Consider the following 19,289-nt stretch of genomic DNA (forward strand, 5'->3'; position numbering starts at 1 on the left):
GGTAGACACGTCTGCAGGATGGGTTAGTTGTGGATGGATACATCTTTCCTATTTTCACAATCGTAAGAATGGTATTCAACAACTTGAAGATAACCCTAAAACTCTGGGAGTCCCCAGTAGCTCCATGTTTGCTATAGAGCAACTGGTTTCTGGATCTACTTCTAGCAGTAAGTCTCTCTTAGACCTTTCCTTTTAAGACATATCTTCTTTAACAACCTCATACCATGAAGTTTCCAACCTCATACTATGAAGTTTCATCAAAATCTACCACATGCTGCATCGATGCTGTCAACTGTTTTGTGCAATTACAAGGTTTTTATAGTGCTTCAGGGGTGAATCCTATAGTCTAGAAGAAATTCAACTAGTGGATGGTCTGTCGCTCTTGGTGTTGGTCATAAGGGATTTTCTGCACCCACACCTCTGTAGACAGTTAATTTTCTCCTTTCTTATTCTATAAATTGTCAGTCACAGCTTTTAGAGGATATAGATCAATCTTTCATTTGTTTTATGTCATGCTTGAATAGATTCTGCTAACGACCCATATCTCAAAGAGGTCTTTGGTCTTTTGAGATCAAGATGCTTAAAATAATGTATCAGTTCCTGTTTTGAAACCTTGATGTAGTTTTTAAATTTGTCTTCAGAGCCATTTGAGCCTTTTGAAATAGCCTTTTTATAGCACTTGACTATGTAAACTTCTTGGTAGCCCTGGCAATTGCAGAAAGATTAAGTGAATTACATAATTTTTGGCAAAATGTTGGCTTTTGCATTGGAGACCGCTTTCATTCCTGCCATTATTTAGAGCTAAGAATGATTTTAAGGTAAATCCCTTCCCAGGTTGTGATGATAGCAAACTTGACCCCATTATGTAGTGGTTAATGAGGAGGCACTTTTATGCCTTGTAAGGAAAGGTGGTGTTGAGATAAGATTACAGACTACGAGGGGTGGTGTTAATCTTTTTGTGACGATAGGATATCAAACACTTCTATGTCTGGGAAGAAGTGGGAAAACTTTTTTTTTTTTTCTGCTTAGTTAAGTTAGCTCACAAGAATCTTAACTCAGAATATTTACTCGCTGAAGGTCAGTATTCATGATTTATGAGCATCATTTAGTTTTTTTAAAGAGTTTATTTTTAGAGGGTGTAGTTATTGCCGCTCAGTACAGTCATAATTCCGATTTTACCTCATTACCTGAGATGCAGGTTTTGTTCGAATATTGTGAAGCCTGTTGTCCACCAGTTGCAGCAGGTACAGTCTTTTCCTGAACTAAATGAAAGAGCTGCCTTTTATATTCTTTCTTTATTATTAAAATTATGATTTTGAAGAACACGAAGGTAAATTGTATGTACAGTGGTCCCTCCTTATTTACGGGGGATGCGTACCAGACCCCCCCCAATAGTTGGAATCTGTATAAATATGCTTAAAATGGCCTATTTTGTTAGTTAAAACTCAAGAAAAACCCACTAAAATTTTTTTTACTTGGTTCTTTTAATAGTTTTATCACAAAAAGTGCATTTTATGATGAAATTGATTAAAAACAGGAATTTGCGGATGTTTCTCATAGAAAAATACCGCAAATAGGCAAATTTCCCGTGAATAGTGGGGGATATGTTCCAGAGAGAAATCTGTGAATGCGTGAGTCTGCGAATGCGGAGAAGGCAAATACAGGGAGTCCACTGTATAGGAGCATACACTTATATCTATAGGTATCTCGTTTACTTTTGGACTATATTATTTACCCAGACACTATTATTTACCCAGACACAGGGGTCCATTTACACCACCTCCAAAGAGGCCTCTTTCTCTGGAAGGATACTTGACCATTCCTTAAGGAGAGACAGTCCATGAAGGATCCCAGATCATGCAAGAATGTATTGGTTTCATACAAGACAGCTTCAGTTCACTTGACATAGAAGATTTTTCTTAGCTGCACTAACCCACCATCCTCTCAATGTGGGACTTTGCTATCTTTAACAGTAGGTAAGAGTTATCCCAAATGATAATTTTCATTATAAAATCTAATATTTGGGTGCTTACTGTTAAAGTAGAATTCACCTAGCCCCCAACTCTTTAGTGGGTTGTCAAGAACTGGGACCCAGCAGGTGGAGAAGGTGAACTAGACAGCCCATCCACGTCACCAAGCACTCTTATTTGTTGAATGCCAACCACATCTGATCTGTGCAAAGATATATGATATATGTACTATGTAATTGTAAGTAAGTAACAAAGTAACAAATTTTACTCTTTCACATGTTTACTGTTTTCTTGAGTTTTGTATTCTTTGAAGTACAATACATAATGCCCTTATATACTATTAATTATTCTTGTTTGCAACAAGAGTTGCAAATTTTAACACTTAGTGCTTAGTCATAGAATTCAGTATTTAAGTGTACTAATACCTCAGTGTTCAGTGGAGTAAATGCTATGCCATATCAAAACCATCATGATTTGTATATTTAATGGAAGAAGTTCATAAAAATTTTATTGTATTCTTTACCAGTTTGTATGATGTTTCTATTAAATTTCATTCAAGGTAAATCATTGCTACAGTTGAATTGTAAATGCATTGCTTAGATAGTGTATATGTATATGAAATGCTTGAAAGCAAGAATAATATGTAGGTCACTTGCTGTAAATTAAATAACACATAGATCTAGTTGAGATTGTATGCTTAAATTTGTGCATATTCCTGTTGTAAAAAAAATAATTTCTTATGTATTTTTGAGAGGAAAATCATATTTTGTGTAGAGTGATTATTGACTTATGACTGCTGTCATAATTTTATTAGAAAACTGTATTTCAGACTAAGAATTACTTGACTTCTTAGGTGCATTTTTGAGGGGCCTATTGGAAGTATGAATCAGAGAGGAAGTTTGTCATAGCCACCTTGAGTAGGTTGTCATGTATGGAAAGGAAGGTTGTAGCTTTAGGCAAAGGTTTTATTGCTATTCAAGTCATTAAAATAGTCATCTGCATTACTTACTGCTGGTACTTTTGTTCTTGGTAAGCACAGCAAGCATGGTCATACTAAATAACAATCACTGATTAGGCTTCCATGGGATGCATAGGTATGTGAAGTTTTTCCCTGTCAAGCAAAACCACTATAGCAGGCCACACCTGCTGGGAATACCTAGCCTTGGTTCTAAGAGCAGAAAAAACCTTATTTTATGAAGTTCTTCAACCTAAAGTCCCTGATTTCTCAAATTACTTTGAGGCAGGGATATGACTTGAGGACACCCATAATGTAGGATTACAAAATGAGTCTTGTGTCTTGGGCAAGGCCTTTGAGGGTTAGACATTTTTGTACTTGTGGTACCATACTAGATCGTGAAGAAAGGTCATCAAGAACAAGAGTAACAACAACTTATATGAAAGGAGAGAGAGATTGGTAGAATGATAGTAAGTAAGAGCATTTACATTAGAAAACTTAGCAAAATTCTAAGTGTGTTTAAGATGTGTAATTCTCTGTGTAGTTGAGACAGGAGCCTTTCAAAGGAAATTAAAGACCTATTTTGAAAAGGTGATACTAAATAGTTCTGCTGTGATTCACAGCTGATGTTGTGTTGGAAAGATTGTATTAAAGATGAGGAAGTTGCATTGAGATGATATGTTTAAAGACTTGGGAAGAGGATTAGGTCTCAAAGATTTTCTGAATAGGCTTGGGAAAATCTTGTGGAGAAAAGGTAAAAATGAAGTCCTGAACTTGATTGGAATACAGGAGAGATGAGTTTCTTTTTTCTGTATTATTTTTAGATTTGCAATGCTGATAGCATCCTTGAGAACATGTTCTATGCTGCTGTAAGTTTATCAACATAAACTTTATGGTACAGTGGTCCCCCCGTATTCGCAGGGTATGCGTACCAGACCCCCCGTGAATAGTTAGAACCCGCGAATAGTTGGAACCCCAATAAAAACACTGAAAACAGCCTATTTTGTTAGTTAAACTCAAGAAAAGCCCACTAAAAATTTTTATACTTGGTTTTTTTAATAGTTTTATCACAAAAAGTGCATTTTATGATGAAATTGATAAAACAACCCCAGGAATTTGTGGATATTTCTAATAGAAAAATACCGCAATTATGCGAATTTTCTGTGAAAAATGCGGGGAAATGTTCCCGAGAGAAATCCGCGAATGTGTGATTCCGCGAATCCGGAAAATGTGAATACGGGGGTCCACTGTATTTTTAAAACACTGACTGCAAGACTTGGTTATTTTAGGTGACAGCAAATTAATTTTTTGTATACCACTAATTTTCTGATCTGTTATTATCTAATTATTTGTTTTTAGTATTACTTTTCAGTATGACACTTGATAGTATGGTACCATCCATAATAGAGAGCTTTTTAATTTCAGATTGCTAGCTCTGTAAAGGCAACATATGATGTATTACGATGTGATGATGAAACAGAAAATTCAAGTGTTCACATGACATGTAAATGGAGAGAAACGCACACAATTCTTACACCTCCAGCTTTTGATGCCCATACAACAGTGGTGAATTCTTAAATTTAGTTTCTTTTAATTTTTATAAGTTATAACTGCACTTTGATGCTGATGCATTTGATCATAAAGAATCTGCAGATATTGTAAGTGATTGAATGAAAAAAATCATGAAATAATTTTTGTGTTGAAGCATTTCTTGAGCAAAATACCTTACTTGCTAATTACTAGGAGTAAAACCGAGTACAGTAAACTCATGCTTAGCTAGGCTAATGTGGAAGTACCCCATCTGTATTTTTGACAGTTTTATGAGGAAACCATGATATATTTTCTCAATTTCAGTGCGTAAAGGTGGTGTGTAGTGATCAAAGGAGTCCTGCATATCAGATGTTTCAAGAGTTAAATGTTTTGCAAGGTTTTGTTAAAGGCCTTAAGTGCGGTGAAGTTTCATGGTGCATAAGAGAAGACTCCAGCTCAGTAGCTAAGGATTTAGAAGCATTTTTCACAACTATAAGGGAGAAAGGTAAAAGACAACTTGGATTATATTGACTCACACCATGTTATCTTGATATACTTTGATGAGAATACTACTAAATATAAGGGGGAAAATGTGTTGTGCTTGTTACTTTAACACTATGCATATTGCAATTATAAAACATGTTTGCGTTCAGGGAATTTACTGTTTAAAGGAATGTAGAAGTTGTATCTTGATTATTCATAACAAGGTCTAGAAAGATGGAGACAAGATTGTTGTTACTGAAAACTCTATGAAATTTATCTCTTCCTTTGTGGTTCTGATTTTTGTTCAGTTTGTCAGTGTCGACAAAGGTACTTGACACCATTCATAAGATTTTGAAGAAAAATTGTAAAAACATACAGTGGGTAACTATTTTCAAATGCTTAAACCTCTCGGGGGTATAAAATTAACACAGTTCATCTTTTAATCTATTCATTTATTCATTATATTTATGTAATGATATTTATAATTATGCCCTTGATGATTATGTTGCTAAATATGAGTCTGAGCTGTATAAAGTCAGCGTTGGTGGCCTGGAATTTCTTGGTTTCGTCGGCGACAGACCCTCACATCACTTGCAGTAGGTGCCGTTCCAATTTTTGTACGATTACGAATCCTTGTATGGAATGCCTCTCTTAGACGTGACGTCATCTCTGCCACCCAGTTCAAAACATCTCCCTTCCTTGTCTTCGGAGCCTTCTCTGGCGCATCAGTCCGAGCTCATATGCCAGGCGGTGCTTCAGAGGCTGGACTCTGTTTTAGATGTGAAGTTGGCTGCCTTATCGGTTGGGAGAACTGGTAGGAAATGCTTCGTCCCCGCCTTCCGAGAAGAGTGTGCATAAGAAGCTGGTGCTGTCTCCCTCTCCCTCTTCCCCTTCTACGCCTCATGGGCGTGTTAGGCATTGGAAGGCTAAGGACCTTGGCCTTCCTTCGCCGCCGAGGGAGGAACAGCACGGACGTGTTCCTGAGAGTGCTGTGGTTTCGGGCAGTGTTAGTGATGTGTGTTCTGGAGGGGTTGCTTCGCCGCCGAACCTCGTTCGTGCACCACCCCACACCCCGTCCTTGCACATCGCGAGCGTGTGGCAACCTCCCCCGTCCATGAACGTGATGGTAGTGCCCCTTTTTCTCCCAGGCCTATTCATCACCGTAAGGACCTGAAGGCGCCTGTCAAGAGGTCGAAGGTAGCGAGCACGGAGGTGGTGCAGCCGGAGTGTTTGCTTGCTTCCAAGTCTTCCACTATAAGGGATTCTCCGTCAATCTCGAGTGCTCGAGTTTCTCCCCATCTCACATACGTATGGCCGCCACGTCCGTGTCTGTTCATGGCCGTCTGGAGTCACCTGTTGAGGTAAGTGATGTGCCAAATGTTTCAGTGGGTCCGTCTTGGAGGCTGATGCTTGGACCCAGCCTAGATAGGCTAGTAGAGATTTCAGACTGTTTGCCTACTAACCCCTAACCCTTCTGTGAATTTTGGTGAAGAAAATGCATTAGAGGAGGCTACACATCCTTCTCGTCATCGGTCGCCGGTGCCAGAGCAGGAAGACGGGGACACGCAGGAGTTTCTGTCTTCCTTTTCGGAGGTTGTTGATCTCATTCGTGGGTCCAACAATTTAGAAAGTAGGACTCAGGATTGGTCGTCCTACACTCCTTCTTGCTTGGAAGCCTTGGTGGGAGCTGCTCAGGACCCCAAATCATCTCTCCAGCTGCCATTGTCAGGGCACGTTCAGTCGGTCTTGCAGAAGGTTAACGCCTCTGTTTCTGACCGGGACAGTTCACTTCGCTCTAGCGGCTATACCAAACTACTACCCCCACCTCTCACAAGACATAGGAAGTACTATGCTACGAGCTCTGCATTTCTGTTGTCACGCCACCTTAACCCAGACGTCATTTGCCTGAAGCCGGGTTTGACTTTGGAACAGGTGAGGTCAGTGGCTCCGTCCTTATCTCCGCAAGACGCCTTAGCCTTGGAATCTACGGCGGCCTCCATATTGCAGACGGTTTCTTGGCTGGACCTCTGGTCTGTGGTGATTGTCAAGATAGCTTCTGACAGGTCCCCTGATGGGTTAGTGAGTGCTGCCTCGCTTGCCAGTCTTTTGCAATCCGGGGGCAAGGCGTTTTCTTATTTGGCTCACCTCAGTGCCAATTTGTGGGGTAATCTTCTGGTTAGGAGGGACGCGGCTTTGTCTAGGATGGAGAGGTCGCTCGACACTGAGTCTTTGCTGGCCTTGAGGAACAGTGTCCTGTTAGAATCGTAATTTGTGTTTCCACGGACCGAACTTGACAATGCGATAGACCGACGTCTGGCTGACACCAAGGACCGTCTGGTACACCAGGCTGTGTCTAAATCAGAGCCCCGCCCTCGGAGGCATTTGGCCCCCCCTCCTCCCCCGGTCCAGCAGCAATCGAGGAGATCCTCCCCTGGTAGGCCATCGAGGACCTCGAGTTTGGCAGGGCCTTCCCGTTCGTCACAGCCCAAGTCTCAGGATCAACGCCCCTTTCGCTCTCGTTCCTTTAAACCAAGAAGAGGCCCTAGGAGCAGATGTCAAGGGGGCCGTCGGTAGGTTGGGTGCCTCTCCCTCTCCTGCGCCATGGGTGGGGGGGTGCCTGGCTGGCCATTTTGCCAAGTGGCAGTGTTACGGGGCGGAGAAGTGGGTGGTAGATGTCCTTCGGGTGGGATACCTGTTGCCATTCGACTTCTCTCCTCCTCTGTCGGACAAGCCGCAGCTCAGGAAGACGTATCCCCCAGAATCTCTAAAGTTCTTGGCTCTTCAGGAGGAGGTGCCGAAGATGCTGGATAAGGATGCGATAGTGGAAGTAGTGCTTCCGTCCCTGGGGTTTTACAGTCACATCTTCTTGGTGCCCAAGGCATCGGGAGGATGGAGGCCTGTGATCGACTTATCCACCTTGAATCGCTTCATCAGAAAGACACGGTTCAAGATGGAGACCCCGCACTCGGTGTTGGCAGCCGTGAGGGAAGGCGACTTCATGTTGTCGATAGACTTGAAGGACGCATACTTCCAAATCCCTGTTCATCCCATGTCCAGGAAGTTTCTTCGCTTCTCTCTGGTGAGCAAGAGCTTCGAATTCAAAGTCCTGTGCTTCGGGTTGACCACAGCCCCTCAAGTGTTCACAAGGGTCTTCTCTCTCATGTCAAGTTGGGCCCATGCTCAGGGGATCCGTTTGCTGAGGTACCTTGACGATTGGTTGGTCTTGGCAGTTTCCAGGGAAAAGCTGCTGCAAGACAGGGATCGTCGTCTTCGGTTCTGCCTGGACCTGGGAATTTTAGTCAACCAGGAAAAGTCGAACCTTGTACCCAGTCAAAGGATTCTCTACCTGGGCATGGTCATCGATACAACAGTGGCGAGAGTGTTCCTGTCAGATCAGAGATTGGAGAAGTTGCGGGTTGTGGCACGCAACTTCCTCTCAAAGTTGCATCAGTCAGCTCATCAGTGGCAGGTTCTTCTGGGAGTGCTATCTTCCCTGGAGAAGCTGGTCCCTCATAGGCGTCTTCATCTTCGGTCTCTGCAATGGAGACTGGGGGAATTCTGGTCTCCGGTGGGGGACTCTCCCCTGTTTATGGTCCTATTGTCTTTGAAAGTGAGAGAGGACCTTCGTTGGTGGCTGGACGACCAGAATCTATTGAAGGGCGTCCCTCTGCGCACTCTCCCTCCAGACTTCCTTCTGTTCTCGGACGCTTCCCTCACAGGTTGGGCCGCGCTCTTAGGCGGCCTCATCGCTTCAGGCGTTTGGGGTTTAGAGGACAAGCAGCAGCATATCAACGTCTTGGAGTTGAAGGCAGCTTCCTGGGTCTGAAGGAGTTTTGGGGGATGGTAGACGGTCACTCTGTTGTTCTCATGTCGGACAACACCACGGTGGTAGCCTACGTGAACAAACAGGGAGGCCTAGTTTCTCAGCAGCTTCATGCCTTGACTGTCGAGCTTCACCAGTGGGCAATCAGCAATTCGGTAGAGCTTTCAGCCAGGTATATCCCAGGGTAACGAACGTGGCCGCAGACAAACTCAGTCGCCGGGATCCGATCTTAGGCACAGTGTGGTCCCTTCACCAAGTGGTGTCAGACAGGCTTTTCCATATTTGGGGGAGACCCATGCTGGACCTTTTCGTGACACGTTACAACAGGAAGCTGGAAGTGTTCTGTTCAGTGGTCCCAGATCCCTTGGCATTGGCAGAAGACGCATTCCAACATCCCTGGGACAACCTGGAGGTGTATGCCTTCCCTCCGTTTTGTTTGATCCGTCAGGTTCTGAACAGGCTGTTGTTGGGTTCACAGGGTCTCAGAATGACTCTGGTGGCCCCTCTGTGGCCTCAGGCGGAATGGTTTCCAGATCTGCTATCATTGTTGTCGGAGATTCCGAGGGAGATTCCGCCTTGGCGGCATCTCCTGTGTCAGCCCCATGCAGAAAGGTTCCACCAGTCAGTAAAATCCCTGTCTCTTCACGGTTGGAGGCTATCAACTATCTCCTCCGAGTGAGAGGCTTTTCTCAGAAGTCAGCTGGGCACATGTCCAGCAGTCTTAGGAAGTCAACCTCCGCAGTTTACCAAGGCAAATGGGCGATCTACTGTGATTGGTGTCGTAAACGGGGTTTTCTCCACTCGTGACCTCTATTCAGCGAATAGCAGACTTTTTAACCTTCCTCAGAGATGAGAAACGTTTGTCTGTGTTTGCTATTAGGGGCTACAGGGCGGCTCTGAGTTTGGTGTTACGCCTGAAGGGTATCGACGTCTCCTCTTCCTGGGAACTTTCCCTGCTAGTTAAGGGGTTTGAGCAGTCGTCTTCTAGGGAGCTCAAGCCCTCAGCGTGGGATGTTTCCTTGGTGCTTAAGAGCTTGACTAAGAGCCCATATGAGCCCTTGCGCCGCTCATCTGATAGGAACCTGACGCTTAAGACAGTTTTCCTTTTGGCTTTGGCATCTTCCAAAAGGGTAGGAGAGCTCCACGGTCTGAGTTATGAGGTGAAGCACACCAGGGGTTGGAAGTCAGTGTCCTTCGAATTTGTTCCGGAGTTCGTGGCCAAGACCCAAAATTCCTCGGTGCATGATGACAGGTTCGCTTCGTTCTCCATTCCCTCTCTGACTGACTTTGTAGGTGGTGATGCTCAAGAGCTTTTGTTGTGCCCTGTCCGGGCCCTGCTTTACTAACTTAAAAGGACTCGGCACCTTAGACCAGGCTGCCGCAGGCTTTTTGTCAGTACAGGCCGTACGAAGAAAGAGATGTCTAAGAATACTATCTCTTATTGGATACGGGAAGTCATCAGACAGGCATATACTTGACTCTTGATGATTCCATCGCCACGTCTGTGCAGGCTAGAGCACATGACGTTAGGGGTATTGGTCCCTCTCTGGCTTTCAAAAAAAACTTGGCTGTACATAGAGTGCTGAGCGCTGGTACTTGGTTACGCCAGTCCACGTTCACCTCTTTCTATCTTAAGAATGTTGCCCACAGATCTATGGACACATTTTCCCTGGGTCCTGTGGTGGCTGCCCAACAGGTTGTGTAACTCATAGTTGCCCTTAACGGGGCACCTTTGTATCTTACCTAAGATGATTGTGTGGATGAGAGAATGAGTGAGTTGGCTGGTCTCCTTCTTTCTCTTGTACCTTTCCTTCTTCCTTCGGGCAGTTTAAGGAATTGACACGTCATTTGCAGGACTGGTCTGATACAGGTGAGTGAGGTAGTCATACTGGTAGTGTGGTTGTGCAGTATTCAATATCTTCCCACTATTTAGTAGCATAGGCTCTGCTCCTGGGCAAGGAGGAGTCGGGAGTAATATAAACCATAGTGCCCTGGTTTGTTTTAGGGACAGTCACAGTTTTTCTTTGGTTCCCTATACAATGGTTATCCCATATATCATTGTATGTCTCAGGTTCTGAGTAGTTAGATTTTAGTGTATCTAGCTTCTCAATGGGCTTCAGTCCCTCTCTAAGAACTATTTCTTTTGAGAGCTGGACTGGCGGGTAGGCCCCCAGCTGGTCTAGGATGTCTTATACCTCCCTCCAAGTATGAGTATATCCTATTGTTAAGACCGAGGGTTTGTTCGCGTATGAACAAATGACAAATTTTCTAAGACAATTTTTACTTTTCATAGCTACAAACCCAAGGTCTTAACGTTATACTGCCCGCCTCTAGCCGCCCCTCTTTTTGTTAAGTCATCCTGAGTTGGGAAAGACTGGCATAGATGTTTGCCGTTTGACCACTCTTCACCCAATCTACGCATGCGTTGCCAGATACCACAAGATTCCTTGCTTTCATCTACTTTTTTACCGGATCCAGCTAAGCGCTAGAAATGATCCTATTGTTAAGACCTTGGGTTTGTAGCTATGAAAAATACAAATTGTCTTAGAAAATTTGTCATTTTTTAAACATGCTAATAGAGGTTTAATCTTTTTAATCTGGTAACTTTGGGACTTGGCCATCGCCAAACTCCTTAGAGAACCCCCTTGTAATTATATGCTTTTTCCACATACTTATAGCAGGGTTCTCAAAAGTAGAACCAAGCTTAATACAGGGCATAATATAATTAGGGGACACATAATTGGATACTGATTTTGATTACTTTGAAGGACACACTGCATTACTAATGAGGCAGGCGAGAGCGCAATTCAAACTTGCTCTTAAGCACTGCAGGTTAAATGAAAAACAACTAAGAGCCGATGCAATGTCTAGAAACGTAGAATCTGGTGATTACCCTCGTCTTTGGAAAGATATCCAGTCCTTAAATCCCAAAACTAAAAAGCTATCACAGAGAGTAGGGGAAGCAGTCGGAGACGAGGCTATCGCAAGGATGTGGGGTGATCACTTCAACAATATCCTGAATTGCATAAATGATCAGAATTCCCGAAGCAAGGTAGATAACCTCCTTAACCCTTAAACGCCGAAGCGGTAAAAAAAAAATGTCTCCCGTGTGCTGGAGGTGTTTCAGAGTGAGCGCGGAAGCGGAAAAAATATTTTTTTCAAAAAATCACAGCGCGCTTAGTTTTCAAGATTAAGAGTTCATTTTTGGCTCCTTTTTTTGTCATTGGCTGAAGTTTAGTATGCAACCATCAGAAATGAAAAAAATTATCATTATCATATATAAATAATGCGATATATGATAGCGCAAAAATGAAATTTCATATATAATTGTATTAAAATCGCGCTGTGCGCGAAACGGTTAAAGGTAACTAGTTACTTTTTTTTTCGTTGTAATTTACACTAAATTGCAATCATTTTGGTATATAACACATTGTAAAACGATAAAAGCAACACAGAGAAAATATTATCACAAAATAATGCATGAATTCGTAACGCGCGGACGTAAACAAATATTTTGTTCAAAAATTCACCATAAATCTAAATATTATCCTAGAGACTTCCAATTTCTTTCAAAATGAAGACAAATGATTGAATATTACTATACTGTAAGAATATTAGCTTACAAATACAGTTTTTGACCATATCTGACGAGTTAAATTTGACCGAATGTCGAATTTTTTATATATATTTTTTTATATGCAATTATTTCGGAAATAAGAAAAGCTACAACCTTCAAATATTTTTCGTTTTATTCTACATGAAATTGCACACATTTTCATATATAAAACTCTATGAAATGCCTAATATGAAACGGAGCAAATATTCCGAGAATGGAACGTACGCATTTCGGAGATTTGTGGCGGAGAATCCGCGCGCAGAGGGAAGGAAAGTTTTTTTTTTAAATTCACCATAAATCTAAATATTGTGCTAGAGACTTCGAATTTGTTTCAAGATGAAGATAAATGACTGAATATTACTAGACTGTAAGAGTTTTAGCTTACAATTGCGTTTTTCGACCATTTCGGTAGAGTCAAAAGTTGACCGAACGTGGTTTTTTTTTTCTATTTATCGTGATTCATATGCAAATATTTCAAAAATGAGAAAAGCTACAACCTTCAATTATTTTTTGTTGTATTCTACATGAAATTGCGCACATTTTCATATATAAAACTTTATGTAACAGCTAATTTAAAATGGTGCAAACATTACCACAATCGCATGTATGATTTTTTCGGAAGAGTTACCGCGCGGACGTAAAGAAAATGTTATTTTTTTCATAAATTCACCATAAATCGAAATATTGTGCTAGAGACTTCCAATTTGTTGCAAAATGAAGATAAATGCTTGAATATTACTAGAATATAAGCGTTTTAGCTTACAATTGCGTTTGTCGACCATTTCGGTAGTCAAAGTTGACCGAAGGTTGAAAATTTGTCACTTATCATTTTTTATATGAAAATATTTCAAAATTGATAAAAGCTACAACCATGGGTTGTTTTTAGTTGTATTGTGCATGAAATTGCGCACATTTTCATATATAAAACTTTATGTAACGGCTAATTTAAAATGGTCCAAACATTACCACAATCGCATGTATGATTTTTTTTGGAAGAGTTACCGCGCGGACGTAAGGAAAAAGTTTTTTCATAAATTCACCATAAATTGAAATATTGTGCTAGAGACTTCCAATTAGTTGCAAAATTAAGGTAAATGATTGAGTATTACTAAAATATAAGTTTAGCTTACAATTGCGTTTTTTGACCATTTCGGTAGAGTCAAAGTTGACCGAAGGTTGAAATTTTGGCACTTATCGTTATTTATATGGAAATATTTCAAAACTGAAAAAAGCTACAACCATGTGTTATTCTTTTGTTGTATTCTACATGAAATTGTGCACATTTCCATATATAAAACTTTATGTAACGGCTAATGTAAAATGGTGCAAACATTACAACAATCGACAACAAGGATATAACTCCAGTAAACTTATGTCATCAAACACAACCATAGATAAAGTTGAGAGAAAATTATTTTAATCAAAACTTCAGGTCATGAAAGAACACATTTTACTGTTGTTTTTACGCCGATAAAAGATAAGTAATGTAACAGTAAAGTTTGTACTACGATGTCGAGTTTCAGTTAATGGCGATTTTCGCTTATCAAGCCCGGCGGAATGGAACCCCGGCTGATAACCGGAGACTGCATGTATACCTTAAAATATCATCTCCAACACTAATATAATTTTAGTGTCATCTTGAAACATTACCCTTAAAAATATATGGCTTACAACTAAGTGTAAAATCTATTCAAGTGACCCCTATTTTCTAGTACAGTGGACCCCCCGTATTCGCGTTCTCCGGATTCGCGGACTCACACATTCGCGGATTTCTCTCGGGAACGTTTCCCTGCATTATTCGCGGAAAATTCACGCATTCGCTGTATTTTTCTATGAGAAATATCCACAAATTCCTGGTTTTTGTTATCAATTTCATCATAAAATGCACTTTTTGTGATAAAACTATTAAAAAAACCAAGTATGAAAATTTTTAGTGGTTTTTCTCAATTTTTAACTAACAAAGTAGGCTGTTTTTAGCGTTTTTATAGGGGTTCCAAACATTCGCGGATTCTACCTACTCGCGGAGGGGTCTGGTACGCATCCCCCACAAATACGGGGGGACCACTGTATATCCATTGTCTCTCATACAGTATTGAAGCAGTCCCATTTTCTTTGTACAGTAATTGGCAAAACACTGGGAAGTTAAGTCCTGTATACATTACAGGCAGTCCCCGGTTATTGGCGGTCTTGATTATCGGCAATCCGGTTTTACCGCACTTGTTTATTGATGCTTTACACTTATCGGTTCCAATAACCAGGGATCACGCCGTTATCGACTGGTCCTCGGGAATGGAATCCCCGCCAATAACCAGGGACTTCCTGTAGCTTAATATTTAATGTATTGAGAAATAAATATATTTTATTGATAGCTTGCATGTTTACTTCAATATTAATAATATTTAAAAATTAGTTAATCATTTTTATCATAAAAAATGTATATATGTAGTTATAAAGATAACATGAAAATAGAATAATTAGTGAATATTTCTTGAGGAAAAAATCTGCGAATTACTGAATTTTTTGCAAATAATTCGATAATAAGTTCAACAGAATAATCTGCGAATAGGTGAAGCTGCGAATCTTGAACCGCAAATAGGCTGGGGTCAACTTTAAGTAGGCATAACATCCCTTGATTTCAAATGTAGAACCCGGACTTACTTTTATAAGTAATGGGGGAAACCTATTCCACAATTTTTGTAATAAAGGCAACCCCTGTTCCACTAATGTTAAGAGTAATGGAAAAACCATATTGCGCCATTATTTAAAATTTGGAAACCTAATTGCACTCCTCTGCAACTATTTATGTTTTCTTAAGATTTAGAATGTTCAGAGACTGCAAATATGATGTTATATTGCTGTTTACACAAGGTTTCATGAAGGATAACATCAGCAAAAAACAGTTTAGCTATAAGACTTTAATGGTATGCTAAGTAACTTGGCTCTACTTTGTAAGCTTATAAAAAATTATGTATTACAGTATACTAGGTAATATTACCCTGGCAGAAGGTATTTGATCTAGAGGTAGTATGATCCATAATAATTTCCTGTAGTTTTGTGTTTAGTATTTTATTGCAGTAAATTGTCTCCCCTCAGTAAACTGTATTAGCTTGATGGCAGCATCAAACAAAGTGCCGATGGTTGTTTAGTGTGATTGTCTTTTGAAGGTATTTACATTTCTTTAAGGTTTTTTACTTTAAGGTTTTCTATAGTTTTAAACAAGCCCTTACAATGTGTATGATTTAATGTGAAAATACTGTATTTTAATGAGAGGATTAAGTTACATTCTGAAACTCACTGAGGTCACTTGAAGTATGTGTGTATACATGAGAATTGAAAATAGTAAAGTTAAGTTACAGAAGTTTTACAGCTAGGTAAGGCAGAGGTAAAAATGAGATGGATAACAAACAAAAGACTGAAAGCAGTACAGTAGGAGATGAAGGAATGCTACAAGAACTTTTGTTATTATCAAAGCATACCTTGTAAAGAACAATGTTGGCAGTACTCCCCTAATACAGGCTTACTAGCAATCAAACAGTCCTATACTTTTACAGCACAACGTCAGAAGAAAGTGGAAGAAGGTGCACCAAATTCAGATACAATGGTTGAAGACAAGTTTTACAGTCGCCGTCAAAATATGGACTTCACCGATCTCCTCTGGACTGTGTTAATGAGTAAGACTTTTAACTTTCATGTAGTACAAGGCAGTTCACAAGGTAAACATGGAAATTACTACTTCAGCATTCTAAAATTTTAAATTCATAAAATCCTTTTGTAGTAAAGTAGTGTGCTAGAAGATTAAAAGTTGCATTTCACTTGAAGTATTTATAAATTCATGTTTGTTTTTAAATGCAGAATGTGAATCATACAGAGAGCTAGAATCAAGCCTCAGATCGGTTTTTAAGGCCATTGCTTCAGGACATATACGACCCCAGATACATGTTCGGACTAAAACAAAGGTATGAGTTTCAGGTTGGATGTGCTTTCACTTTCATCATGTATTCATTTTCTAGTCTTCACATGTGATTTATTTAATATAGATTAAGAGAAATTTTCATTGCTTTTGAATACGTATTGTTAAAAATTATATTTTCATAATAAAATTAAGTTTCATAAATACAGTGTTCCCCTGTAATTGCGGGGGATGTACCAGACCTCCCATAAATAGCTAGAATCTGTGAATAGTTAAAACTCCTTTTAAAAGGCTTAAAACTACCAGTTTTGTTAGTTAAAACTCAAGAAAAACCCACTAAAAATTTTTATACTTGGTATTTTAATAGTTTTATCACCAAAAGGGCGTTTTATGAGTAATTACATTCCTATATTTTCTAACTTGTGCAACAGCCTTTATTTAACAAGAGTTCTGGAAGCAATTTAACAGAAAACCCCATTCTGTTTGTGTTCTTATGTCTATCTGAGGGGAGGAGGGCAGGCTCTGATTCTGTAATTACTTGTGATCATCTTAACCTGTAGTGGCATGGCTGTTGAGCCATGGGGTACCTCTACTCAAGTGGGAGCCTTGCAGTGGGGGATAGGTCTGATCGCTGGCAAACCATACATAGTACCCTTGCCTTGGGCACAGTATCAATATGTATAAAAAACAACCATACAACACTTGTCACCTACACCAAAAAAAAAAACCACAACCCCACTGAAACTGGTGGGTGCTCCAGGTACATTGTACCCCAGCTCCCCAAAACTCAACACCTTACTTCAAGGCAGAGAGATAGTAGGAGGAATTCTTATGCTTTCTCCTCCAATACCTTACCGTCACTGATAATGGCCCAAATGTACTGCAATTACAAGTACTTTTTCAAACAGTAGGATGCGAAGATTGATGTGCACTTCCAGTAGGTAGATTACAGAATTGAAGTAAGGAACGAATTATGATTGTGCCTGAAAGCTAATGAGGTAGAAACTGTCCTGACATTATGAGCTTTCACTTTAAAATTAGGCAAAATGTCGTCCTCAGAAATTAAGTCCCTCAGGAAGAAGGCCAATGCTTTCTTAGTCAGAGGGTGAGACAGGTCTTTAACACAACACCAGAGGTTGATGGGTGGCCCTCTGATCTTCTCGGTTCTGTTCAGGTAATTACCTGAAAGCCCTAAAAGGCAAAGAACTCTCTTATTCCTCAGTCAAGGATGTCCGTTAAGTTCTTAATAGAGAAAGAACGGGTCCAGGGCTTGGATGGGTCCTTGTTCTTGGCTAAAAATCCAAGGGAAAGGAGCAAATTGTCTCTCTTGTAAAAACCTTCCCTTTATTAATGACTTAGATCATGCTAATACATTTAGCAGTAGCCAAGGCCACAAGGAAGAGAGGGTTCTGGGTAAGGCTCAGGGGAGAAGAACATAATGGTTTAAAAGAGGGACCTGTCAGCCACTTCAACGCTACATCCCTGGTTCCACAAGACTGGATCTTCCTTCCTTTGCATGGACGTATCAAAGGACTTTATGAGATTGTTAAGATTTTGGTTTGACAAAAGATCTTAAACACCAGTTAAGCATAGCTCTATAACCCTTAATGGAGGAGGACGAGAGTCCTAGATCTCCTCAGATAAGTGAGGATATCCACATTTGGGTCACAGATGTCTCAGAAGGAGAGGCTTGTGTCTGAGACAGCAGTTTTGGAAAAGCACCCACTTTGCCTGGTAGATGCTGCTAGAAGATTGATGCCTGCAGCTTGCAGTAGCCTCTGCAGCATGTTTATAAAAACCCTTGCGCTTTGACTTTCTGAAGCCTGTCAGGAAGAACAGACATACCTATGATGGTGTCTTCTAAAGTGGTTTGTTTGAGTAAAGATAGTTTTCATACAATCAACTTACCTGTCAGATATATACATAGCTAAGACTCCGTCGTCCCCGACAAAAATTCAAATTTCGCGGCACACGCTGCAGGTAGGTCAGGTGATCTACCGTCCTGCCCTGGGTGGCAGGATCAGGAACTATTCCCGTTTTCTATCATATTTTTTCTGTCGCTTGGAATGTAAACAACGTTTGCAGTTCCTCCTGACTTGATTTTTGGATTTCATCGCCATCGATCTTCTGGGCTATCTTTTGCAGGGAAGTACTGGGTCTTTGGTTCGGCATACGCATATTAATTTGTTTTAATAACTTTGGCTTCGAAAATTTCGAAGAATTGTTTACGTGTAACTACCGAACTTTTCGGTAGACACTCACATAATTTGCAAAAGGAAAATTTTAATATTTATTCATTAATAACGTGTAGTAAATGTTAAAATTAATTGAGGAAGTTTAAGCTAACTTCCTTCTTGAGGAAGTCAGAATAAATAGAATTAGTTTCGCTTCCTTTAGAAGTTTTTATAGCTCTCGTACTAACGAGCAGTTAGAGCATTAACAATACTAATAGTGTTGTATCCTCATCTCCTTCTTATTTCACAGAACTTCAAATTCATATTGCAATTTGAAGACAAAGGAATGTAGCTCAAAATACGAGCTATTGAAAGGTAAGAAGTGATTTTAGTGTTCCCCTTTGCAGTGGAGGGTGCGTCTGATCGGCTCTGTCTCGCTCCCAGGCCTAGAAGGAAGGAAAGTCGAAAGCCTTACGGAGGTTATAGAGAATCCCACCGGTCAGGCGTCCCCTCGGCAGGTTCTGTAGCACATCCCAGACTGCCAAGTTCGCCATTGGAAAGGCGTCCTATAATAATGAGTGTGCGCCCGATCAGCTCTGTCTCGCTCTCAGGCCTAGACCTCTTCCAAGCTCACAAACCCAGAGGAGAAGGAATGTCGAAAGCCGTAAGGAGGTTTCAGAGAATCACCTCCGGTCGGGCGTCCCCTCGGCAGGATCTTTAGTAGCGTCCCAGACTGCCAAGGATAACCGTTGGAAAGGTATCCTATAATAGTGATTTCGTTATCCGATTCCTCATCGGAAAGGGGGAAGTTCTGACGAATTTTAGAGA

The 19,289-nt window shown here is 40.7% G+C and overlaps 1 protein-coding gene across 1 annotated transcript in view; it reads left to right on the top strand.

Annotated features, from left to right (window-relative positions):
* The window catches only part of LOC135223105 (protein zwilch homolog), a 293,258-nt gene that overhangs the window by 236,597 nt on the left and 37,372 nt on the right, over positions 1-19,289 (top strand). The window contains exons 7-10 of the mRNA XM_064261610.1: positions 4,351-4,491; positions 4,780-4,960; positions 15,929-16,048; positions 16,230-16,333. Coding sequence (XP_064117680.1) covers positions 4,351-4,491; positions 4,780-4,960; positions 15,929-16,048; positions 16,230-16,333 — 546 coding nt within the window. The remainder of the gene's footprint in view (positions 1-4,350; positions 4,492-4,779; positions 4,961-15,928; positions 16,049-16,229; positions 16,334-19,289) is intronic.

Source organism: Macrobrachium nipponense, chromosome 8 (assembly GCF_015104395.2).
Source record: "Macrobrachium nipponense isolate FS-2020 chromosome 8, ASM1510439v2, whole genome shotgun sequence".
Taxonomy (NCBI): Eukaryota; Metazoa; Arthropoda; class Malacostraca; order Decapoda; family Palaemonidae; genus Macrobrachium; species Macrobrachium nipponense.